Genomic DNA, 27,084 nt, shown 5'->3' with positions numbered 1-27,084 from the left:
TTCTCTGGAGACATTCAAAACCCACCTGGATGCCTTCCCGTGTGATCTCATTTAGGTTCCTGCTCCGGCAGGGGGATTGGACTGGATGATCTTTCAAGGTCCCTTCCAATCCCTAACATTCTGTGATTCTGTGATTAATACCTCTTCTGATTTAAAGGATCGGCCTTTGATTTTCTGGGATCCCTCCACTCAGCAGAAAGATCCTGGCCCTGTAAGTCACTTTAGGAGAGTAAATCTCTACATCATCAACACCCAAGTTTGTTAGCTGAGAGGATCATATAACTATGTGTGGACTTCCCTCAGAAGTCACCAGAGCATGAGCCTGCCAGCATGGCTGTTGACGCATGGATAGGCTAAACTAGATCCAGGAGCTGATCTCCAAAGTGCAATGATGGTCTGTCTTCTTATTGGGACTTCTGTTAGTGTAAAGATGAACAAACTAACAGCTATTTCTGAGCAGCTTTCCTACCCAGAAAAACAGGAGGGGAGAGGTTTTGGCCAGGTACTGGTGGGAAAGCCTATTGCTCAAGTACCTTTTCCTTACCAAGGTTTTATCATGTGGCAGCAAGGTAAAAATCATATTTCTCTGTAGAGCTTATGGCAGAACATAGGCTGTATATGTGTACATAAAAACCTTCTTGTTGTTATCTGAGATCCTCAGAAAGTAGCTTGCTTGTAAGACTGTTTCACTAACTATGTAAAAGCATTTTCCTAGATTAAAGAAATTTTCTGCAGCATTCCTTGAAACTTCCAGAATGTACCACCTTTGTCTGCCCATCTCATTTGTGTTGCCTTTGTACACAGATGGCACATATTTTCTTCTTTCTTTAGAGCAATATTTCAATCCAGCATTAAAGCAAAAAGGATCAGGATAAGTAAATTATACTCACAGTCTCCATCATTATATTAAAAATGGCTGGGAGGGCAGAAGAGATGATTAGACTGTTTGGTTTAGGATATTGCTTTTCTAATTAAATGAGTTAGACATTTTTAGTAAGAACTCTGGGAAAACTGAAGGTCTCTCCATGCTTCAAACTCTGCAATTCTCTTTTGCTGGCAAACTCCTCTCTTAAGCACCTCTGCAGCTCCGCAGCCCACTTTCCATCCTCCCTGGTGCTTACCGGTACTTCTGAGAAAGGGCAGCCAGCATGGAAACAGATTTTTCCTGGCATGTTTGTTGACTCTAAGGAATAGCACCACAAGCGCATTGATTTAAGGCAAGCAAAAGGAAATGTTGGATTTATGTGATGTTAGCTTCTTTTTTAGCAAGAACAGCACACATGCATCCCTTTGCTGTGCAGGCAGCCTGAAATATTTTGAGCTTTCACTTCACCCTGTGATTTCTGTCACTTGTTTTTATTGAAGTATCCATACCCCTGTGTGCAACTGGGCTTTCCAAGTGATTTAGCTTAGTAAGCAACCTCTATTTATGAATGTCACTTAACATTCATGCTCAAGACTGGGTGCTGCAAACTTGATCAGATATTCCCATCCAGCTTGGGAACCATCGGTGTCTTGTGTGCACCTCTGGAAGCGGCAGCTTCTGAGTGCCAGTGAATTTGCCGCAAGCAATGGGAGACACCAGCTCCTGTAGGATGGAGGTGCCACTGAGCAGATGGCTGATAGTGTGGCTTGCCAGGGGTATGGGCAGTGGGTCCTCAGTTTCTGCAAAGCATCTGGAGTTGTTCAGCTGAGCATGATCTGGCTCACAACTATCTAGAAATGCAAAGCAGGTTAGGGCAGATCAGAAATGGGAAGTGAGGATGTGAGGCTAGAGCATGGGAAGGCAAGAGGCTGCCTGCTATATGTTCTGTATTTGGGCAAATACAATAGAGAAAAAGAACAGATGAACTAGAGAAAAAGGGAGAAAGATCTAGCTGTAAAAGCTAAAGATTAAAAAGAGAAAGAGAACACACAGGAAAGAGTTTTGCATTATGTGATAATATAATTGAAAGTAAAACACCAGCCTACTCACATTTTGAAACAAACAAAAGGAGAACAAAGACTATTGTTTGGTTTGGGTTTTTGGTTTGTTGTGTGCTTTTGTACTATAATCTACTCCAGCATGAACTCAAGCCTGGGCTCTGTATTCCGTAGGTCTCGTGTTAATAACATCACTGTTTGTTTCTGTAGAAGGTGCTCCTGAATGCCTGTAGTCTCTCAACTAAAGATAATCAGATGTTCTACCAGGGTTAGCAATACTGCTGGCCTCTGACAAACCCTACCTCATGGTCGTTGAATTTCAAGTCAAGAAAGAGGATGCCCTGCGCACACGGGATCAGAGCTCTAGCTAATGAGCCGCAGAGAAGTGTCTGCACCTGTACTGTCATAGAATACCAGTTAGGTTACAGTGGAGTCCCACCCAATTTCAAGCCTTACTCTGCTGGAAAGGGGTGGAAAAGAGGCCCTGACAGTGGATATATTAAAAGACCTGCAGTGGAGTAGGGAAGCAAGAGGCATTGTAAAAGGAAATTGAACTGATTATGTGTGGACTATTTTGAAGGCAACCTGAATCTAACGTAACCCAGAACTTGTGTCCACAGCAAAAGATTTTAGAAAAAAGAAAAAAAAAAAAAGAAAAAAAAAGTGTTTGTTAGCCTAGATTTTTAAAAAGACTGCTGGGATCTAATCATACATTAAAATGTGTTAGTAAACATTACAAACTGGAAAGAAAGGGACTCTATTATGTCTTACTACTTTGTAGAGAGCAGTAGACTTTAGAAAAAAAAATTTATCAGACATAACATGTATTTATCCAAAATTAAATAGACCTCATAGAAACTAAGAAGCAAAACCTATAGACTTTTTACAAAAGTACAATTATAGGTGTATATATGTTAAATAAGAACATTTAACTTCTCTCCATTGGATGTGCAATTGTGAGAGGAGAAGCAGAATTCGGATACCAAATTAGGACCTCAAATTTAGGATTTTACCATTGTTTTAAAAATCTGAAATACGGTTCACAGGCTGATATTCAAATTAACATCAAAACTAGATTCTGTTTCAGTTTTAGTGGAAGCAGATGATGATTCCCATTACATCTGGTTTGACTTTCTTCCCTCTAATAAATGCTGCCATTTGATCCATGTCAATGATGTATAACCTTGAAATGCCATTCATACATTTTCTGAAAACAATATACAAGAGTTGTGACTTTAAGATGCCTTGTTCTTTGTTTCTGATGCAGAGATTTGTATTTCAAGATTAGAAAATTCAAGAAATGTAATTAAAAACCTTGAAGAGGCAAGCACTGATTGTATTTCTTGACAAAATGTTCTAAGAATCCAATGGCAACTGTAAGGGAAATGTCCCTTAAGACCAAGTGCATTCCCCCTAAGGGAGTGGCCTCATCGGGGCTTCAAATGAAGGTGAAAATAACCTTGTACTTTGGAAATGCAGTAACCTCCACCATCACCTTCTCCTCCCATCCTCAAAAGTGAAGCTTTTAGGAAAAAAGGAAAACTAACATGTGTTAACCAGATTCAGTATATCTGTATCTCAGATGTGAACTGTGCTCTTCCACAGGCTCCCTAGGCTCTTATATTTTTCAAATGTTTAAATCTTGAGGACTGTACTCAAAAGAATGTTATTATTCTTTGACTGTGGGTCAGCATACACTGCATTGTACATGGCCACTTTTCTTTACAGTGAGACTGTTGTGGGTTTTTTTCCTGGATAATCACTGCTACTGTCTGCTTTTTCTGGGACAGAACCTAGCCAATATCCCTAGCCCTATCCACAGGCCCACTGGAAAGGAGTTGTATAGTACAGGAATCCAAACCCGCACCTCTGAAGCCCTGCTCAGAATCCCAAATCTGAAAAGATTATCAGTATGCTCTGTATACTTTAATTTGTGAGATGCATGGCCAGAAGTCCAGATTCTGAAATGTGGGTGTTCTACGATTGATCCCAATTATATGAGTTCCCAAATTATTCAAGATGATGTGTTTGTGCTTCATTGTGCACCCAGGAAGCAAACAGGTAACCTCAGACAAATAAATTAAAGGTTGGGGACAGATTTTTAAATTTTTTTTTTAAATGCTGACATTGATATTTATTGCTGACAAAACCAGGCCTGAATCCTACCTTTTCACTCCATAATAATGAGCTAAGGGAGACACACAGACTATCCAAGATGCAAAATGGCAACACCTGCCCCCACTATTCTAAGTTTGAGACTGATTATGAGTCACCTGGTGGGACCCATATGAGATGCATACTGCCAATTAGCCAGCCATTAAGCTTGTGGACCAGGCCCCAGAGACCAGTCTTTACCAGGAATTTTGCAGAGTTCAATATTCAGATTCTTCCTCAGGAATGTTTATGAAGTGCCTGACTGTAAAGATGGGATACCTAAAATAACAGCACATACACATATACAGAACTGAATAAAGACGACAGTGCAATCAGACACAGGGCCAAGCAGGAGATCCAGACAGCGTCAGTGTTAAAATGGGTTGGCTCTTCTTCTGCACTATACAGGCCATGTGGTCAGAAGGCCATAAAGCTATAAATGTTCCTACTTTAAGATCTGCTGAAAGCCAGTGTAGCACTTACTTACACTTATTCTGCAAAATTCCATAGTCTGTGTCCTGATGGACAAAACATCTGCAATATGCTGCACACATCAACAGTCAGAGCAGCACTCAGTCATTCATTCCAGTGCTGAAGTCCACACTGTCAGGAAAAGAGCTTCACCTTCTGGATCATTTCTGGGTCTTGCTAAGCTCCATCAAAACTGGTAATCCTTTAAGAGTCAGAAAATTCCTTTCCACTTGCAATCCATAGTTACCGGAACCTCAAAATACTGGCTGATTATGAAATTCAGATACCAGTTTTTCATCCACCTCGGAAACAGTCTGATCTTGGGGGTATGTGAGACAGTTATGTGAAACAACACACTAATGCTTTTTAAAGATTATATGCTTGGCCTATCACTTGTCAACAGACTTAAGCCTTTTAAACTGGCACAGCTGAAATGCCACCTTCCCACAATACAAGATTTCAGACTAATATTAATTTAAAGGATGCACATTACACCTGTATTTAGTTATTCTTTGAGACAATGTAGTTAGTTCACCCTCCATGATAGGCTTGCCATCAGATTTCTTTGAGTTCTCCAAGCTGAAGTTTTGAGCCATAGAGGAAAGAAAGCAAGGACCTGACTGCCTCTCCCCAAAAGCCATACATTCATGCCACTCTCTTTCCTGGAGACAGATACGCCCCTGTTCTTAACATATCTTTGAGTGCTGGCTCTCAGAAACCTGAAGAGCTTTTGAAACAATTTAAAATATTCCAAAGTGAATCAGAGGCATGCAAAGCCAAAACAAACAACTGTACCTGTAGCTTTTTCCTTTCACCCTCTTGCTGGATATGTTCCTTCTTTCCAATGTCCATTCCATTCATCTAAAGCTCTTCAGCTGATATTGGTTTGACTTGACATTTTTTGTTGCTCTTTAAACCATCACATCTTCTTGCTCTATGAAATATTCCTATCTGGGTTTTCCTCCTATTCATCAAATTTTAGCTCACCCTTGTTTTAGGAAGGCCAGAAGCTTCTAAGGGCTGTATCTTGGCCCCCTGCAACCTCCTTCACAGCTGCCAGTAATGATGGCATCATGAAGATGTGGCTTTTTTTCACTCTGAGGGACCAGTCACCTGTTGACAGATCTCTCCACAAATGCTCTGCAGTTCTTTCAGTACATGCAATACAATCATTGGAGCTTAATTTTTGTTGTTTGCCAGATTCTAGTCTCCCCAACTGTCTTTTTAGCTGCCTAACCTGAGAAAAAAATTCACTTCTCTGAGTGCTCCCTATATATCCATTATCTGGAGGGAAAAATCCATCTGTTTCATCCAGCAGCATCTATATTTGAAACCCACATCTTTACTTATCTTCAGCTATCTCATTCTTCTCTGTCAGGAGCTTCTGCCTGAAATGCTATTTGTTTTTTCTCCATCAGAGAGACCACCTCTTCCAGCCTCTTCACTCGGTACTTCATTCATCAGACTTTCAACAGCAAGAAGCACTGGTACAAATGCAGAATCTGTTCTATCCTCAGCATTTTTTTTCATCCTCCAAATGCTTTTCCTGCCATTTGAAGTTTCTGTGCAGTAATCACACTTATGTGTATGTAGTTTCTGCTTCTACTCAACATCCCCCCTCCGCTCCACAGCTGGTTCAGTTCTGAATGAGTTCAGTTTTTTGGAAGCCATCTTCTATGCCACTTCGCTCTGAGTATCTGCATCTCTCCAGCACATCCTTGCTACTGAAAACAGAGGTTACAGATGCGCACCACTTCTGAGGGGAGGGAAAATAAAGTAGCAGTAAACACTACCAACAAGACTTTCCCAGACTGGGCTCTCAGTTGTGATGAGTATTTTTTAATGGATAAAATTAAGCCAGTGCCAAAAAGGTGAGTGCAGTACTATGGTATCACCACACCGAGGCATGTGATGCATTGTTTTAAAAGCAGCTGTGGCAAACCATTTTCATACTGCACAGTATTTCTTTCTGTTTTGGTCCATGGTGGATTTTCCCAGGTTCTATTCAACAGTAAGATAGTTTAGAGAAGGTGCTTTCCTTTGCTGTGACATCTACATGATGGCAAAAAACCCAGTTCAAATGGTTTTCAGTTTTCCTTTTCCAAAAGGAAATGAGTACTGCATTATTTCTCTTGTGCCCTTTGAACTACCCAGCTGCATCCTCCTACCCACCCATGATCTTAAGAAGGTAAAAATTACTTTCATTTTGCTTGCAGCTATTAATTTTTCACAATGTGAATACATCTTGATAAAATAAAGGTAACTCTGCAGCTGTGTTTTTTGAATTCTTCAATGACACTTGCTAGTGCAAACTCCTAATCACTGGGACATTCCAGTTCTACCCCATGAAGGCTTTTAAGCTGTTGGGTATGTTCTTCTTCAAGGCATGAAGAGAATTCACATTGTTGTTCCAACATACTACTTGCCCTAGGCAAGAAATCCTGATTTATATTTTAGCAGTCCACTCCTGTATGATGGTGCTGAGTAATTAGGGCCTCAGTAAAACTACTGATGTGCAAAAACACTACTGAGCATGAGAAAGGACTGTTAAAGAAAATTCTGTGTGTTGGACAATTTAGTTGTTCCAGAAATTGAATTACAAGCAATAATTTGCATCTTAATTATTTAACTGTTTCTCAACAATTTCATTAAACAATGTATTCTAGTGAGTTCTGTTGGGTTGCCTTCAATATGTACTACCCTGGACCAACATGACTAAGATGTGAAATTCAAGAAATACATTTTTCTGTGGTAGACATCTCAGGAGCTCTCCACCGTTTGCCAGGCCTTAGCTTCATACAGTTGCTAGTAGAGAAATTTGTGTTGCTCCTTTCAGAGTATCCACAGTGCTTTAGAATAACTCAGGCCTTTCTTTTCCCTGCTAGACAGTCTTTCACTTATTTGGGACCTGTGAATTTTTTAATGTACTGCCTCTCAGAGTAGAACTAAGAAGTTGTGTCTCCTGTTTCCACTAAGATCTGTGTAACTCTATCCAGCTTCTTCCCCACAAGATCTTGCATTTGTTTGGGTGGTCCCAGCTTTGCACAAGGTTCCTGTTTCCTGCTGTTTGCTTCTCTAACATGTCAATCATGCCATCATACCTCTGCCTCTTCTCTGCTTCAGCATCTTCTCCATTTGTGCCCTTAAATATAAGCATAAGCAAGCTTTTGGGATCCTACAGGTCCTTCTTTTCACACTCTTTTTATGGGCTCTCTTCTTAGTGTTGCAGAGTAGTTGCAGCACGTTATCATCTTTCTCAGTTGTTGTTTCTGGGTTCCTCTGAGAGAAATGCTCCCAAAGAGGAAGGAAGATTTTGCTTGGTGCAGAAAAGAAAAAAAAACAAACAAAACAACAACAACAACAAAAAAAAACCCCAAACAGACACAATTCAAGCTTCAGACTTGAAAATCTGACCCTTTGTTTTAAGACATTTTGGTTTAGATACTCAGTAATATCTTACCCTTAATAACGGGATCACCACTCTGCTTTGTGATCTGAGTGCCAAAGCAGGACATTAGCAGTAAAAAAGAAAATGGAGATAAAAGATATACTGCTTCCAAGTACAGAGACAGAGTTAACTATTAATTTGCCAAACTGATAAAGTGGCAATGAAGGCTTGAATGGCGATCATAGTGTCACCCTACCAAAATGTAAGATATACAGACAATAGTAAAACATTGCATCTTACCATCAGAAAGGATGTTTTAATTGATACCTTAATAATTGCATGGAAGAGTTAATTCTATTTTGTTGGAAGCAGTTTTATGAGATTTCTGGTGTAACAGCAATGGAGTCAATTCCCTGTGATAAAATAGTAACTGTATAATTCAGTGTAATTGTTTAATTCAAAACCAGAAACAGCAAATGCTAATTGTTACCCTAAATTTAATAACACCTAATTGTGGGACAGCAGATCGTTATTAAGCTCAACTGCAATTTCAGAGTTTCTCTCCATCCTATCTCCTTGCTTTGTCCTTCTCAGTCAACCTCCTTACTTTATAAAAAGCCCAACTGCATCCTAAATCAATTTTAAACTCTTGCCTTTTGTTGCCTTGGCAGTTTACAATATAGCTCTTTTGTTCACTTTGTCCCCCAAATTAAATTTCCTACAGACCAGATCCTCAGCCAGCCTAAGCTGGCGTAGCTCTATCAACAACCACTGCTCTGCTGATCCAGACGATCGAGCCCCCTCCTATTAATCATTGGTCCTTTCCCCCATCCCCCAGGCAGACTGCACAGTGTTGGCAGGGTTCCTGTATCATCTGTTCATTCACTAATAACACTATTCAGCATTTATTGGGCCAGTCTGGCTCTCTGCACATTCAGCAGCAAAGCTGCTATTGATTGCATGATGGGGAAGCAGAATCAAGCCGTATAAAGTCACATTACTTTGTATCCCGAGAGCTGTGTGCAAACTACAATGCATTTAATTCACTAATGGTTTATATTTGTCTTGCTTGTGTCATAGTGAAGAGAAAACGTTTCAACACTGCCGGGGGACAGGGGTGTTTCGTTCGCATGGTCATTGTTCAGAGGATTTGAGAGTCACGGCTCAAAAGGAGAGTTGTGGGCTTTGCTCCAGCAAGGACACACCTTAGTAACCGTAAGGCACATTGCCAAAGACCTCCCTGCTAAGGGAGGTAAGATTACACAGTCTGTGTTGCCTGATTACATATATCAAACAAAATTGCCAGATAGAAATATTATGAAGGACAAAATATTTTCTGCAGAAAGAGTCAGAATGATCTCACTCACTCCAGGTTACCGCATCTACACTCTTGCTTTCCATGAAGAAGAAAGCCACACCAGGTCCATTACATTTTTAATTAAATGCTACTCAAAAAGGGCAACCAATTTATTAAGATAAACTATATATGCTTTAAAGAACAGAAATGAATGATTGACATATTTGGCTCTAAATCAACTTTAAGACTTAAAACTTTGAAAAGTATTACTGGGGACTATAATGCTTCCTAAAGTATCTCATAGTGTTTTATCAATGATAGCAGGGATTAAAATAACACAGAGTAGCTTTAAAAAATGAAAGGGTGCTTGGCATTTTGCAGTCTGTTTTGTTTCGGTTTTTAAATAGTGATGCTTTTACATAGCAAGAAAAATATATTCTTCTTCTTTAAAACATATTGAACACTAAAAATTCTTACTTCAAATATTTTTATTATGCCAATTTTGCAAATTTGGAAAGGTTCTGAAAAATTTGCAAAGCTCATCCATGCGATTTTTACTGAGTATATTACCTTAAATTAATTAATTATCTGTAGTTATTTCAAGGAGATTATTTTAAAAGTGTTTTAAAGAGTTTAATCTTATAGCATTGCAGTTTATAATACAGTATATAACACTTCAGTATAACAAAATGCATAATTGCAGATCTAACTGACAGCAAAAGAATGAAATATGTAAATACAGATACAGGCAGATATGCCAATCTCATTATCACTGATACGTAAATACCCACCACAGAGACACAACCTGAGCTTAATTTGTTAATACTGTCTAAAAAGGGAAAAGCATTAAAAAGTCAAGGAAGTGGTGTGTGGTGATTTATTTCCTCCCCAACCAAATTACTTCTCCCTGAAATAAGCATGACAAAAATGTTCATTTACCTTGACTCTCATTTTGGAGCACAACATGGTTCTGTTTCCATTGTAACAACAGTCTTACAGATTTAACATCCATACTTATCATATAGGCTCTTAATCCTGTGAAGATTTAAGTGCAAGGCTATCTTAATGCACAGAGTAGTCCTAGTTACCTTAGTGTGTGTTTTCTGCATGTGGAGCATCAGTGAAACAGAGCTCTTGTTTTCATGGTCATTATTTTTGAGTGATTTCTTTTTTGACAAAATTACTTTTTACTATAGCTACAGTTCCCTGAATACCAAGACTTTTATCCAAATATATTTGTAGCCCTGATGTGGCATCCTAATACAAGTAAATCAAATTTAAATGCAATCATAGAATCATAGAATGGTTTGGGTTGGAAGGGACCTTAAAGATCATCTAGTTCAGGTTGCTGAAAACCTCATCCAGCCTGGCCTTGAACACTTCCAGGGAGGGGGCAGCCACAGCTTCTCTGGGCAACCTGTTCCAGTGTCTGACCACCCTCACAGTCAAGAATTTCTTCCTAATATCCAATCTAAACCTGCCCTCTTTCAGTTTAAAGCCATTTCCCCTTGTTTTGTCATTAACTGCCCTTATGAAAAGTCCCTCCCCAGCTTTCTTGTAGGCCCCCTTCAGGTACTGGAAGGCCACTATAAGGTCTCCCCGGAGCCTTCTCTTCTCCAGGCTGAACAGCCCCAACTCTTTCAGCCTGTCCTCATAGGAGAGGTGCTCCAGCCCTCGGATCATCCTCGTGGCCTCCTCTGGACTTGTACCATGCCAGCTAAGAATCTTTGGGGAATTTCTGGCATATGGGCCAGGGGACCTGTGACCTCTGCATTGGCCAGGGACTTTTTCCCAGGCAGCCCATGGCTCCACCAAGCTTCTCCCCTGCAATAACTCTACCCTCTTTCAGCAGCTCATCCCACCCTGTGGTGCTCCACACCATGCTGTCCCAGCTGCTGCCTAAATCTCATTTCATTCTGTGCTGTGCCCTCTTCACCCTCTGTTGCTCACCTTTCCCTCCCCTTCCCTGGCTGAAACAGAATTGGAACTCAGTGTGGAGTAGCACTGGGTGACAAGGTGGCTTTGCACCAGGATGATGCACTACTTTGGATCTGCACATGAGGATGAAGGACTGCTGGGAGGGAAGCTGAGGCTGCGTGAGGATAAGCTGCTGGACGACAGAGAGGTGGTTAATGAATGGCTTAGAAAATGCATTCAGAAGTCTCACTAGGCACTCAATAATAAAGAAAAAAAAATATTCAGACTACTCCATGAGAAAATTTCAGCCCCAGATATGTCTAATTGTATGGGTATTTCTTACAGGTATTCCACAGGTATATCAGTTCCTGTAGCAGCTTCAATAATCCAAACAGCTGCATGGTTAGGAGCCCAGAAGTATTGGATTCCTGTACTTCACACTGTGCCCTGGTGTTTGTCAATTGAAAAGCTTTTAGTTTAGTTTATTTCAGAGGAAACATTTCCCTTTGTCCCCCCAAACACGTTACTTCTTGGATCTGGAGAGACAGAAATACTGCAGAGCCAAAGGCCGTAATCACAGGACCGGGAGGAGAGGAGCCAGGCATCCCTCTGAACCCAGCATCGGTGTGATAGGCTTTCTGACTGCCAGGTGAACCACTTCATTCCTCACCTTACAGAATCAAGACTTAAACTTCGAAGGATGCAAGTTTGATGCCCAACTATAACAAGTGACAGTTTTTGCTACAGCATGGGGAGTGCAAGCTTCCTGAAACTGGTAAAGGAGCATCTCTGGTACTAGCAAACAGCTGCTGAGGGGCCTCTGTTTTGTTGCATTTTCCTAAGATGTGGAATGGAAAAAAAAATATTTTCCCTACCTAGGACAGGGAACTGCTTGAGAGAGTCCAGCACAGAGCCACCAAGATGATTAAGGGAGTGGAGCATCTCCCTTATGAGGAAAGGCTGAGGGAGCTGGGGCTCTTTAGCTTGGAGGAGACTGAGGGGAGACCTCATTAATGTTTATAAATATGTAAAGGGTGAATGTCAGGAGGATGGAGCCAGGCTCTTCTCAGTGATGCCCAGTGATAGGACAAGGGGCAATGGGTGCAAGCTGGAACACAGGAGGTTCTGCTTAAACTTGAGAAGAAACTTCTTTACTGTAAGGGTGACAGAGCACTGGAACAGGCTGCCCAGGGAGGTTGTGGAGTCTCCTTCTCTGGAGTCATTTAATACCCACCTTGACACCTGCCCGTGTGATCTCATTTAGGTTCCTGCTCCAGCAGGGGGATTGGACTAGATGATCTTTCGAGGTCCCTCCCAATCCCTAACATTCTGTGATTCTGTGATTTCCTCTACTAGTCTTTATACTTGAGGTTCTCCAAAAGTAGAGGGTTTTCTAAATTGTAAAGGAATAAGCTGCCTGTATTGATGATTGTGCATAGAGTAAATGACTTTGAATACAACAAAAGCTTAGGTAATCTGAGCCTTAGACACTTTAAGACATGCTCTGACCTCACCAAGTCATCACCTGGTAGAAACAACAGCACTCCATTGTCTTACAGGAGCTAAACTCGTTTCCTCAACTAAGAATCTATTCCACTGACTTTCAGCTCCTATGTCAAGAAACACTTTGTATGCATTTGCTTCTCTGTGATGTGAGTTGTATTTTCTTGGCTATTGAAAGTAATTGAGAAGCAGAGAGAATAGGGTCTTTTGAACGCCTTTTTCACATGTTTACATGCTGCTTTTAATCACATTTGCAAGAAGATGTCAGCCTTTCAAGTACAGCTCTAAGGATGTCAGTGGTGCCATGAGATCAGGTCTCTGTACTGCCAAAGGCCAGTGACTGTCTGAGCTTGTCACAATACTTAATTAGGAAATAGTTTTTATTATGGAAACTACTTTCTTTGGCTTTTTTGCTTTAGGCTCTTCAGACATACCAGACTGATCCTGTCATGAGAAAGATGCTAACTCAGCTGTATTTCTATATCATGCCTGTATTTAATGTGGATGGATATCATTTTACCTGGACAAATGTAAGTAATATCAGTAGTATTACTCAAAAAATAGATCAGACAGGGAAGATCGAATGGTTGTTACATTGTTCAAAGGTGACTTTCTGTATAATCAGGTCCATCACTGTGTAGCATGCAAAATCGAAGTAAATTACTCCAGTTAAAGTATAATACTGAATATGTTTACCAGGGCTGGTTGTTATGTGTACAAATAGATTTTTGCCAAAATATAGTAATATTGCTCTTTCATTATTTTATAACTTATGTTAGGATCGATTTTGGAGAAAAACAAGATCAAAGAACACAAGGTTTCGGTGTCATGGTGTTGATGCTAATCGCAACTGGAAAGTGAAGTGGTGTGGTAAGTGTGGAGATGGTCCACCAGTTCAGATTACCCTGTATTTAATTACCCAACAGAGTAAGTAGGTTAGGTCACACTTCCATTGTGTTCTCTTTTCCATAGTAAAAATTGAAGCTTTCCCATAAAGCCACAAGCCAGGGCTCAAAACTTCCTTCTAGCTTCTAAAAAAAACGAAGTCCTGCACCTTGGAGAAATGCATCTCATCACAAGTAAAAAGTTTTCACAGCAAATGTGGCAAAAGTAAAAAACAGCACATACAGCTATTTTATATTTCTGCAATCATGTAAAGAATTCGAAGCACAGTATTGAGCCTGGCCCATCACATTTTAGAATTTACCTCACTACAGCTTTAGGAAATATTTAAAGCTTCATTTTATTTAATTTGTCATTTTTCTGAAATGGCTTTAGCTTTGGAAATGTCAGACTTGCTTTCTTGCCTCACAGAGAAATGTCTGAGAATATTTTAAGGTCATTATTATTAGTGATTTAATAAAGAAAGAATGTGCTTCTAAATGCATGGAGATCCAGTTTTAAGCTCCCAGCACTTCTGTAAATACTTTCATAAAAAATGACCTTAATTTTACATAGAGAATGCAGCAGTAATGAAATACTAGCAAAAGATTTGGAATGGGTCCACTGAAGAAGAAACGGTATTTTATGAAATCTTAAAGTGACACAGTGCAACTCACACAGGAGCAGGCAGCCATACAGGTTCTGGTGCAGCAGAAAGTAATAGCACTTTGTTGTGAAATACGGCGATATCTACCTGCTGCTGACCTCCTCTCCCATACTGAGCAACTTCCGCCACCTCCCTGTGCAGCTGTTTTCTCCTCCAGCATTCGTCCACCTTCCTTATTTACATTATAAACTTGTAAAGACAGAAATTGTGTTTGCACAGCACTATTGCAACAGCCCTCCCTTCAGCCTGTCCCTCTTCCCCTGGAAGTCTCTAGAAGTTTCTACACTACTCCAATTACTTACAGTAGGAGTAAGCACTGTACAGTCTGGCTTGCAGCAACTGGATTCTTTAAGTAGATTTTTGAGAACTGAAAGGATAAAACTAAGTGTGAATAGTCTGCCTGGGGAAAATACAAATGAAGTGAGCGTGAACAGAAGCATACATTCAATACAGTATGGACCTGTGAAATATGCTTCCAATTTTTTTCGACTCTGCTTGCGGTAAGGAGAGGACTGACACAGTAGTCGTTACAGAAAACCTGTTATCTGAGAATCCCTCTGCTGCAGAAGACAGTCCCAGGGCTAATATCGTGATCTTTAAGGCAATTTTATGCTGCAGAAATGAATAAAAATGAACCAAAGTCCTGCATCACTGTTATCATCTTTTACTTAAGTGCCTAAGTCACAACTGAAGGTTTGAGGACATACATTTACTGTTCAGAAGATAGCCACTGGCATAGTTGGAATGAACAGTTCTCTTACCAAGTCTTCAGAGCCATGTTATAGGTACCTATCAGTGCAAAATTAATACTCACACAGTACATTTTCTTTCTAGTCCTAATTAGTCATTCTTGCATTCAAATCACTCTGCTCCTCCCTCTTCCTACTCCCTAGCCACTGTATTAAAGCACACTTTTTACTCTATCCTGAAAATGTTTGCTTAGTTTTCAGTAATTTTTTTTTTTCTAGGCTGAATGAAACTATAACAATACACACGTGCATTGTGTGTTGTAATCCACTACTTGTTGTATTTTTTCCATGCACTGAATATGAAAGACAGATCCCCACCTCACGTATATTTAAAAATTCTTTCAGGGTTGGTTGTCATCCCACCAAGCACATGCTCTGCTTGCCTCACCAGACCCCAAACTTCAAATGATTCTCTATTTTGCCAGAGAATAAAGAGCTCTTCCATGAACTGAGCTGACTGGTGCTCAGAAGATCCTCATCTGGCACTCTATGTTCTCATTAGTCTGACACTAAATGAGGCAGAGAAGAATCTGGATCATATCATACTTTGAGGCTTGTACAATCATGGTCTGTTTAACATTTAAAACTACATATGCTTGTAAAAACCTTTTAATTCAGTTCAGTCGCACTTACAGTTTGCAGACAGGCTTGAACTTCACTGTGGGGCTTCCAGTCAGGTGTAGCATGGCAGAATCTGGCCCCAGCAAAGCCAGTGAATGCTAGCTGCAATGAGCTAGTTGGTAAAGCCAACACAGCATCCCTTCTGCTTTCCTCTTCCCTTCTGCTAGTGTAGGACATTGATGTACGCTTTATGATGTTGCTTCTGTATTCCCTGTGGACTGACAAAAGGGCCACATCACTGATTGTGGCAGATTTCACTGTGCAGCGCCCTGTACCCAAAATAGCACGAAGAAATTGCACACAGACCCAGGTGAATAATGACAGCAAAATCTCTGGGTAGAAATGCTCCTTGCAGTATATATACACGTGCAATAACTAGTACGATGGTTTAATGTTCATTAAATAAATAGCAACTTTAAAGCCAATAATGAGTTACTTAGAACTAAATTATGTCATAGGGCAAATCCAGTTAAAGGGGTTGCATCCGAAGCTCCCAAGAGAGCAGCAGTGGGAGTTAAAATTTCCAGTGCATCCCAATTTGCAGTGCACCCCATTGCTTACTGAGGACAGTACCTTCTACCACTGGCAGAAGAACTGTCTGCAAGGAAGTTTGAGAATCATGCTCCAACTCATTCATCCTCCCAGTCTTCCTTCTATACCAAAGCACTGGTTTTATCAGTCTCTGCACACATTTCCTTTATACATTTCATCTCATGATGGATGTTGGAGGATACTTGTCCTCCCCCTGTATGCTATCAGGTACAAAAATAAGGCAGGCATGGTAACATTTCATGCAATTCCATTTTCTGCTCATGACTGTAACTCAGAAATTTCACAGGGGTTTATACATACTGTATCATTTTTTTTCCTTCTTGTGTTACTTTACAAGAACTTCCAGTATGAAAATTGAGGATATCCTTACATTATCCAAGGCCACCATAGAAACCCTCTCTTTTTTACTACCAGCCAGCTTCACTTAAGGAAAAGCATGAACTACAGCTGGGATTGTAAATGGCTCACAATAGTAGACCGGACAGTTTAGAGAGTTTTTTCTTCACTGAAAGTCACTAAACTGAATAATATTTTACCACTGGGTCATTTTACCATTAGCTTATAGGATTCTGCTGTTTATTAACAGTGATGTCCATTTTCATGATTCAGTATACCATACTATTACAGGAGATGAAGTATCCATTAAAAAAAAAGCAAAGGCTCCAGAGGCTCTGTTAAATAGCTCTCCTTTAGCTATATTGTCTGACAGGACATCAAGGCAGAGTGCTCTTGGGATTTGGATGACTTGGTGGCCATCTGTTCTACAGGGAGGAGACCATCTGCCCTCTATATAACCCTTCCATATCCACTGCAATCTAAGCACTAATACCTTTTGAAATCCCCACCTGTGGCCATTGGATGGTAGCCTCAATTTTCATATTACAAATGAAGCTGCAGCATGAAATTTAATTTTTTTGGCATTAGGTGGATTGCTTCAACCTGCTTTAGTCCATATTATTATGCCTACTCACACCCTGCTCTTTTCTTATTATTTGAAGATGGCAGTACTTACTATACAAAGGAAAGCTAATAAAAAACTGCTTTTGTAAGTTCCTGATGACACCAGGGAATGTTGCAAACAAACTATTATTATTCTGGGGGTCAGTGTAAAGCATGAGGCATTTGGAAATCACAGTGGACAAAAGAGCTGTGTGGATTTGCATAAATATTGTTCCTTTAGGCCCAGGCCCTAAGCTGTAAGTGAGACGGTGGCTTAGATCCAGAATTCCTAAATGATAAAGGAGCCACAGCCACATCTCCTTTTCTGAGTTCCATCTTTCAGGACCTCATGAGATATGACAGGCAGGCTACACTTCTGCAGCTTACTGACACCTGAGCAGGTTGATGTGGTGAAAGATATTGAACCCCTGTCCCAAGCTTGAAGGAAAATTAAGCCCTGTGCAAACCGAGATGATTTCTATTTTAGCTAACTGAGCAATCATCCCATGTGGTTTGTCATATTTTTCCCATAAGGTTTGCAAAAGTAAAAATAGGCAGTAGTCAGGAACTATTCTCATGTTTTAAATCAGTCTCTAAGATAATGCCTGTTAAGGTTATCTACCTACCATTGTAACCACCACTGTAGTAGCTAGCATGTTAAAATGCTCTTAAAGGCTAGATTTGTCTCAGCAGTCACTACTGAAAGAGGTATAGCTCTCTGATTTCAAATAGACCAACTGAGACGCTTCAATAGTATTAATACTGGAATGCTATCATAAAATGTGCTGCTCATATGGAAAGCCAGGGAAGAAAATACCATGAAGTCAGGCTTGCCTTTTTCTGCTGGGTTAAAAATGTGTCCTCTGGGGAGAACTGTGTGTAGTTGGCCAATTGGCAACTTGGTGTGTCTACTAGATGAACAGGGAGATTGCTGTGCTGAGGTCCCACTGGCTCATGGCCATCAGTCACAAGAACACAATTTGTTTATTGCTTTTCACACTTTGGCATGCAGGCCCACACAGGATGAGCCAGAAGGCCACCCTTGGAAATTCTCTGTGATCGCTCACCATCAACTTTCTCTTTCAACCTCTAGATGAAGGTGCTTCATTTCACCCATGCGATGACACCTACTGTGGTCCCTTTCCCGAGTCTGAACCTGAAGTAAAGGCTGTTGCTCATTTTCTCCGCAAACATCGGAAACAAGTAAAAGCCTATTTGTCCTTCCATGCATATGCACAGATGCTGCTGTACCCTTACTCTTACAAATATGCAACTATTCCAAACTTCAGCTGTGTGGTGAGTACATTAAAACCTGGGAGAATATACTTCCCTATATAATATTTTTTGGTATATTTTGTTTTGAGGGGACACTTGTTTCTTTGATACTTTGCACATGTTTAATATTGAGCTGTATTTATTCTGGATCTGCTTGAAATCACATTTCTGGTTATATAACCTTCACTCAAAGTGAGTCAACGGTAATTTGATTAAAATGTTATAGTGCCTTCCATCCATCAGTCCCTTTAAATTACTTTATAAGATAAATCCCTGGGTTTTAATTATAGTTATTATAATTTTATTTAATTAACTGTAATGGGAATTATGTAGTTAAGTCCTTGGGCATCTAGCTGAAAATCTGTCTGTTCATGATCAGAACTTAAACACTAGGAGCACAAAGGAGATAATCTTCAATGTTACGAACAAAATAAAATTGAAATTGTTTATGTTTATCAATTAGAGGAGAAATCTCATAGATTTCGCCAAAAGTAAAGCTTCGATTGCTTTATGTATCATCCTGCTCAGACGTAGTGGTTTTAACTCTTTAAGGCAAGCAATTAATTAACATTGGGGCTTTTGTCTATTAGAAGAATAAATTAATAAGAATACTTTTTTTGATGCAAGCCTATTGATTTACAGATATGTACATGTCACGTATTCCGTGCTTATCCTAATGCAGAAGAACTATTCCCTCTGCTCACAATCTGATGTCTGGTTTTAGCCAGCCTCCTGTACCCTCCCTATGGCTCATCCTCTTAGGGAAACGTGGCTAAGCTTTACTTTCTGCTTGCTCCTGCTCACAGACAGACATTGCAACAACCAGTTGCAAACCTCTTTCATTCACCCTCAGTGCCCAGTAAATTTACATTGTCCATATATCTCCCATTTTGTCCTTGAAAGGTGCAGTGACTTTTAACTTACTAGTTTAAGCTAGTTTACTCACTGGAGCTTAACTGCACTTTAGATTTATCATGTGCAGAATAAATGATGTTGTCAGTCCCTGGAGCTTTGCTGGAGTTTCACTCGGCTGCCCTCTCAGGAGGCTGAGTAGCCAGTGCTCCACAAACTAAACCCTCTTTGTGAGTTTATTTCTTAAATTCAGCAGCTACTAAACATTATCCTGTCTGATGTCATTCCTGGGAAACAGAGCAAATTAGAAGTTAACTAAGCAGCCAGAGGAGTTAAAAATATGACACTTGTGGGGACTGACCACCCAGCTCTGCACTGACTGTGAATAAATCAGTGAATCTTCTTTTGATTCCACCTTCTCCACCCTCTTTTGGGGAGCAGCAAAGAGAAAGGAGCTCCCCAAGTGAACTGGTGACTATTATCTACCAAAAAACATAAGACTGGCAATTTAAAACCACAGGATCTCATTCCTTTGAAGACCAGCAGGTGCAAAAATATTTTTTTTAAAAACAGACAACACAGCAGAAGGTAAAGACATGGTGTTAGGAAGAATCAGCATCTCTTCTGCAAGTAGATGATTACTGAGTATCTGATAAAAATATCCAGAGTAACGTAAGGCAATAGCAGACACTGTGATAGGAAATCCATTGTAAAGAATAAAAGTCTCAGAGTTTTCACACATATCAGTAAATCTTCAGTACATGTTGTTCTTGTTGCTCAAGGACTATTTCCATTCTGAGACAGGGAATAACTGCCCCTCAGCACACACACTCTATCTTCACATCCACAGCTTTCAGACCAAAGGAACTCAGTTTTTGATGTGTAGTAGGTGTTCCTCAGGATTATGAGACCTTGGATCAGGCTTCTGGAGCACAGACCTAAAGGGACAAAGACAGGCACTGTTTTAGACAACGGCCCCAGACAAATGGAAGCCAAGTCCCAATTTTGCCAGTATTTGGACTGTCTACTTCATTTTATTGCAGTGGGTCAAAAAGAAAAGGGAGGTTGGAATAAGAAACTGAAGTAATTTCCTGTTATTTAGAAAGCTCTTTATAGGCTTCATAGTGAAAATGAATGGAATACTGTTGCTTATTTATTTGTGTGCGTTTACTATTTGTCTACAGCCAAAGGCTCCATCATCTGGTGGCTCCTAAATGAATAGTCTTTAATATTTGAAGTGTCTAAAATGGTGACTTAGGCTAAGGTTTCAGATTCTCCAGTTCTCTTGGAAATTACAGTGAGTTGGAAAGTGGCAGATCTCTATTTCCTGCTGCTGACGGAACAAACTTCGTTGGTCTACATGAACTGTGTACGGTGGACAACTGTAGGACTCCACATGCATAGCAGATAAATAACATCTGGTGCTAACAGGGGGCCACAATTAACCCAAAGCAGAAGAAACGATATTTCTGTCTGGGTCGTATCATTCTAGTGAGCTGCCAGTTACCATTTCGATTAAAGTGGTCAATTATTCAGAATTGCTTTGAAGCTGGAGAGCTGTGTACTGATCACAACATGTATATTCTGCTCTAATTTAGGCACAACTCTCTTATTAACACCCTCCTGAAATCTGTTCTTTTAAGATAAGTAAAATGAAAGTGCACTTTTAGATTGAAAAAAAGAGCAGAAACATTCATCCATCTCGAGAGTGTTAAGTTTCACCTACTTTTCATCCCTTTTCTTCCTCTTCAGTCATTTGTCTTAGTGTTTGCATTGAACTTATATGGCATGACTGAGGTTGTGTACATCTTTGTAAAAATCTGGTAGCTTTCTGTGAAGCTTTCTCCTTGAGGGTGTTCAGAGACTGGTTGCCTGGATTTATTCAGGATCCAACCTGCACAGTATGATGCAATTGAGAACTGTCCCCTGCTTTAGGCACATACCTTCAACAGTGGAAGCAAGCAGCACCCCTTAAGGCTAAGAGCATCGGGTTCACAGCACCCAGGGACACCTGCCTACATGGTGGATGTGGACTTGGATCACTCCCAGTCCGGCCTCCAGGTGGTTACTATCTCTGCACAGAACCCAGTATTGTTGTCTTGGCTTTAAATGGGCATTGCCAAACTATTTTTTCAGACTGATTTCCACACGGCTTGCTTCTGTTGTCTCATTGCTGTACAATGCATAGCTTATGCACAAGGAGTCTTCTCCTTTGTGGCTATGTTCTCCTTTCCATGGCGCGTTTACCAGGACATTGCTCTCCACCCACCTCAGCTCCCTCAGCTGAGCCCTGCCTCCCATTCCCTTGGCATCAGGCCTGTTGTCAGGCCATCCCAGGTCCACACCACAGCCCTGGGATGGTAAGCACAGCTGCCTGCCAAATTTCTGTTGAGCAACTGAGCCTGCTACCTGGGGCTTCAGTGGAGCAACTAAACCTGTTACTCGGGGCTTCAGTGGAGCAACTGAGCCTGCTACTCGGGGCTTCAGTGGAGCAACTAAACCTGTTACTCGGGGCTTCAGTGAAGCCACTGAGCCATTCCCTTGGCATCAGGCCTGTTGTCAGGCCATCCCAGGTCCACACCACAGCCCTGGGATGGTAAGCACAGCTGCCTGCCAAATTTCTGTTGAGCAACTGAGCCTGCTACCTGGGGCTTCAGTGGAGCAACTAAACCTGTTACTCGGGGCTTCAGTGGAGCAACTGAGCCTGCTACTTGGGGCTTCAGTGGAGCAACTAAACCTGGTACTCGGGGCTTCAGTGCAGCCACCAGACAACAGTCCCAGGCTGCAGCTGCAGCTCCCCACTCCCTGGGGCCCTGTGAGGCCCCACTGCCATCACCACAGCCTCGCAGTGCCAACCCAACACCCTCACAGGGTCCAACACCTCCAACCCCATCACGGATCTTGTGTGTCACGACTCATAGAAGTTGAGGCATTTGTAAGAGGAAGGAGAGTCCCAAGCGATAGCACTTCCCCCTTCCTCGGACCTCCTCCCGCCTCCTCATCTTTGGTGTTAGGGTGGGTCAGAGGTTACCCCTCACACCGGCTGGCGGCCATGACCCAACCCGGCAGAAGTTCCCAGAAGCATTGACTTCCGCGGTCCCTGCCTATGTGCACTCTCTCATGGAGGTGGCAAGAGGAAGACAAGCTGAAATCGTGTCAGTCTCTGGCACTATCACCCCTGTGCTGAGAAACAAACAAAAAATCTAGCTGTGCCTAGTGGATTTTTATAATGGAGTTTAAAAAGTGCTCTTCCATTTGCCAAGAGCAGTTCTCAGTGTAAAATAAACTCTCCAAAGCCCTACTTGCCCTTCACAGTAAGTGAAAATGAACTTCTTTTTTTGTTTGTTTTTTTTTTTTTTTCCTGGAATGAACTTTCAAAGCTGTTTTCTCTGGCTTCTCTACTTCGGTGGACAAAGACCCAAAGCAGGAACACCTGCATGGGTCAGACCAAGGATTAAGCCAGAATCCCGATTCCTGACAATGGCAAACTAGTGGAGGGTTAGGGAAAATGTATAAATGGACAAGCAAGTAGAGTAATCCTTCTCCAGTGCTCCATTCATCTCGTGCCTGATAAATAACAAGGTAAAGACCAAGTTCATGAAGACTTGCATAAACTGAAACCTACAGCTCTTCAGTTCACACAAATAAAACAGCTAAAACAGCCACTGCAGCTTTACCCAGTGGTTCAAAGTCCAGCTCCAAAGATGTTCATTTCCTGCTCTCTGTAGAGAGATGGCTCTGTTTTTTTCCTAGATATTCCTGGCCTTTACCGTACATTCTCCAGGATCCTTTTCTTTGGGATCATAATATTACTTTTTATTTATACATTCTTCCTTTCTCTGTGTTTGGATGCACTATCCATGTGTGACCCTCAGAATTTGCCATGGACCAGGCCTTCTGCACCAAGTTTCACAGGATGCTATGGAACCTCCTAAACAGACTACATCCATATGGATACTGAAATTTAGGTCCTGATTTTCCCCAGACAGTACTGAAATCCCATTTCTGCAGTAGTGGAAAGAGTTCTCCAAGCCTACATCATCTGGCCTCAGGGAAAGTTAGACCAGCAGTGAACACTGACCTGTTCATCAGAGATTCAGGAGTGGAGTTTGCCTCCTTCTTCTTCGCACTCTGCTCACTAAACCACTGTGGAGTGTCACCAAGATATCATTTCTCCTTCATAAGTCCAGCAGAGATGAGGTTTAGTGAACTGGGAAATGCATCCGGAGAAACTGGCAGAAAACACATGCATGACTTTTAAACTGCATAAAAAAGAGATTATTTCATCTCATGGTCTTACATTGCCTAAATTTGTTGTGTCTCTCATTTGGTATATATACCCATAATTACAAATACTTAATGGCTGACCATTCACAGTGCAGTGAGCTTCTTTATGCCATGAAAATACCAAACGAATTTTTTCAGGGTATTAAGAAGAAATTGCTGTCAATAAAAATAAATAATGTGTTTATCCTTCAAAATAATTTTAAATTAGCAGCCATGGACTCACAGAACACAGCATTGCACCGGAAGTCAATGATCCATAGCTCAGGTTCCAATCCTATTACAGTATTTAATTCAAAGTCTGATTTATGTATTTTTCTCCTCCACACAGGAATCAGCAGCCTATAATGCTGTTAATGCTCTTCAGTCAGCCTACGGTGTAAGATACAGATATGGTCCTGCATCTAGCACTTTGTGTAAGTTTTCCTCTGGCACAGGTTTGTGACTTTGACCTACCTGTAGTAAGAAGGAGATTACCCTTGTTATAACAAAGAAAGCAAATACTTTTTAAAGTGAACTTTGTTCCAGTTGTGGATGGTGGGGAAGGCGGAAGATGAAGTTTTGTAACTAAGTCAGTCAGTTGATTGCAGTAAGATTAACTGAATTGATGCAATAAAAGAGATTAAAATGCAATGCATTTAAGAGGTGAAAGCCAGCAAAAAACATGTTCAGAATATATATTAAAAAAAAATTTTTTTAAAGGAAAGATAAAACAAGCTCTTAAAAAGCGTATCTTTATCCGATACTGTAAAAGTACTACTAAGTTATAAAATTATTCTGTGAAAATATTTGGGAGGAAATAATTCAAAGTAGGTTTCATTTTTCACCATTGCTTTGTCTTTCCTTCTATGCAATTGTGGTAGATACAGCTATTCACAGAGCTCATTATAAAATTTAGGGTGATGTCTTTAAAAGCTAGGTTTCAAATGTCTCTGTGTCTAGATTATGATAAATGATTGCAACAGTATCTTTATTTGGACATCTTCCATTTTTCAGAGAGTGATTTCAAATGCATTTTTCCCTATAAAAAATATTTTTAAAATATGCCTTTTAAATATGTAAAAATATTTGTCAGGCAAGCTCTCCACATAGAGAAGTAAGAGAAAAAGAAGTTCAATAGGTTTCAACAAGACACTTTTTGTTTTACTGAAACCATGAGGCCTGAATGCAATCAGTAGGGATAACAGACATTGAAAAAGTGAGAAGCTTAAGTAAATAGCAAGATTTTTCACAAGTAATCACCTGCATCTCGTCTGCTGTTGCTGTGTTTTGGCTGGAGCTCCACGTTTTTGTGGGCCTCCATCTCACAGCACGGTCGTTGTCTTATGCCCATTACAGTGCAGTCAGGCGCTATGTCAAAGGAAGAGCAGTGTGAATTAATGCCAGAATTGCACAGAAGACAGCAGGCCACATGAGAGATGGATCTTTATATAAATATAAGTGTCTTGGGTAATCAACATATGGAGATAACGAAAGCGTAAGAAGCACGCTTCCTCAGGAAGGTTTGTTAATATTAGACACCACCTATGCAAATGCTCTCATGCTGTAAGGAATGGTGAGAAAACAAGACAGAAATTAAAATAAGAGGATTTTAAAAGCACTTTGGAAAGGAGAATGTAGATTTCTTTATCAACTTTCTCCTTTCTCCTTGCAAAGGAATTGCCTAAAAAAAACCCAAGTTAAACCTAGGAGCATGAAGAGCTCCAGTCTAGCTGGAAGATCTTTGTGGAAGCAAAGCTTTAGACTGCACTTGCCTGGGGACAGGAGCAGTTTGAGGCTTTATGCGAAATGTTTTTTATTAAAGTTTTGCTTTACTCAAAAAAGTCAGTTATTAATTTTTTTTCCTGTGAAAATCAAGGGTCTAATCCATATTGTGCTGAGCACCTTTCACCAGGTGCTGGGTGTCCATGCCCATCTCTGAAGAGTGTTCAGGATCAGAGCAAGCAACTGGACTTGCAAGTATATTCACTGATTCCTGGAGACAAAATATCACAAGAATCCTCTGCTGCTTCCAACATGGCCTGCATTTAACATTTTAAAAATTTTTCTCTGAATTCCCTCTTTCAGATGTGAGTTCAGGTAGCTCTATGGACTGGGCCTACAAAAATGGCATCCCCTACGCGTTTGCATTTGAGCTGCGTGACACCGGCCATTTTGGATTTTTACTTCCCGAGACACTGATCAAACCAACCTGCACCGAGACCATGCTTGCAGTTAAAAATATAACTCTTCATCTGCTGAAGAAATGTTATTGAGAGCTATTTCTAGGAGCTGGAAGTGAGCGTTTTACTCCCAGTGCTGATGCCTTTCAGTGTGCTCAGCTGCCATTCTTAAGCTTGGCCATTTCAAAATTATAGAAGCTAATGGGAAATGTAGTATTGTTTCTACCAGATTTACTTGGTGGGAAATGGAAAAGATCATTTAATAGCTGCTCTACAGAAGTCCATAAAGTTGATATACTAACTTAGTTTCCATTTTGGTGTAAAATAGTCTGGGGTTTTTTGCAATAAAACTTTGATTCTGCAACTTCAAGGGGCAGGTCCAGATCCACATACAGGTGCCTGAAATAAAATTCCAATTCCAGACAGTCCATGACCTTACTGTTTCCCTAACAGGAAGATCTCCCTTAGTAGGGTCTCTCAAAACAAGGGATAAAGTTTACATTCATGTGTATGTACTCTGTGACCCAACACAGGCCTGTGTCTATAGCAGTAAATGGCGTATAGTTGCAGCTGACAGTGTTGCGATTGGCAATGTGGCTTCCTTCTGCATGTATACATACATATGTATAAGCACTTTTGTGATTTTTTTTATATAATGCAAGAATTTGACTCAAGGTTTCCTTTAACTGTTCAGAGAAACCTATTTTCAAATGTATATGTTAGGGTGGACTCAAAATCAACACACTGCCTTTGAAAATGTAACTCTTCTAGAGATGTGTAAGAATTCTAATGAAATACTATTGAGATATACAATACTCTGCTTTATGGAGAGACAAAGCAACTTGCCATGACTGGGAATTTGTAAGCTGGCAGTCAACTGGTGCCTTTGGGTTCTGCTGTAGCCAGTGTCTGTCCATTTCCAGTCAAGGACCTAGGCTTAAACTATAATTAACTGATGTTAACTGATGTTTTATTTATGGGTATTCTTGCAGTGAGTTCTGTAGCTCTATGGCTATGTGGCTGCTCTTCTTGGAAGATGTATTTTTTGCATGTTTTAAAAGAATACTAGATTCTTAAGTGAGTCAGAGGTGAAAGCAGAAGCTTTACAGCTGAAATACACTAAATAAGTACCATGTTTGAAAGAATAATAATGAAAGCGCAGAGAATATAACAACTTCTTGAGGGGTTTTTTTGGTACTTTAAAAATACTATTTTTTTGATCTTACTATATCTGCAAAAGCATATATTTTACCTTATTGAGTTTAATCTTATGCCATAACATGTTAAATAAAACATATTTGTTAATAAAATCATAAAAGGCTTTTGAAGTATTCTTCATATTTCATTGAATTGTTAAAGCTTTAGCTCAAGGATGTGACAATGTTACCCATCTGTAAAACTCTACTGACACCAAGGATGTGATATTTAAAAAATCTACATCCTCTCTA

At 40.4% G+C, this 27,084-nt stretch overlaps 1 protein-coding gene across 1 annotated transcript in view; it reads left to right on the top strand.

Annotated features, from left to right (window-relative positions):
- Positions 1–25,729, top strand: part of CPA6 (carboxypeptidase A6) — a gene marked incomplete at its 5' end in the record, with an annotated part of 33,395 nt that extends 7,666 nt beyond the window's left edge. The window contains 5 exons of the mRNA XM_010178241.1: positions 13,073–13,183; positions 13,433–13,523; positions 18,157–18,359; positions 23,806–23,890; positions 25,542–25,729. Of these exons, the coding sequence (XP_010176543.1) occupies positions 13,073–13,183; positions 13,433–13,523; positions 18,157–18,359; positions 23,806–23,890; positions 25,542–25,729 (678 nt within the window). The remainder of the gene's footprint in view (positions 1–13,072; positions 13,184–13,432; positions 13,524–18,156; positions 18,360–23,805; positions 23,891–25,541) is intronic.
- Positions 25,730–27,084: the final 1,355 nt, after the last annotated feature.

The sequence above is a fragment of the Antrostomus carolinensis genome, unplaced genomic scaffold, assembly GCF_000700745.2.
Source record: "Antrostomus carolinensis isolate BGI_N321 unplaced genomic scaffold, ASM70074v2 scaffold8911, whole genome shotgun sequence".
Classification (NCBI taxonomy): Eukaryota; Metazoa; Chordata; class Aves; order Caprimulgiformes; family Caprimulgidae; genus Antrostomus; species Antrostomus carolinensis.
The sequence above is the reverse complement of the archived record's forward strand: the minus strand, read 5'-3'. Positions and strand labels throughout refer to the sequence as shown.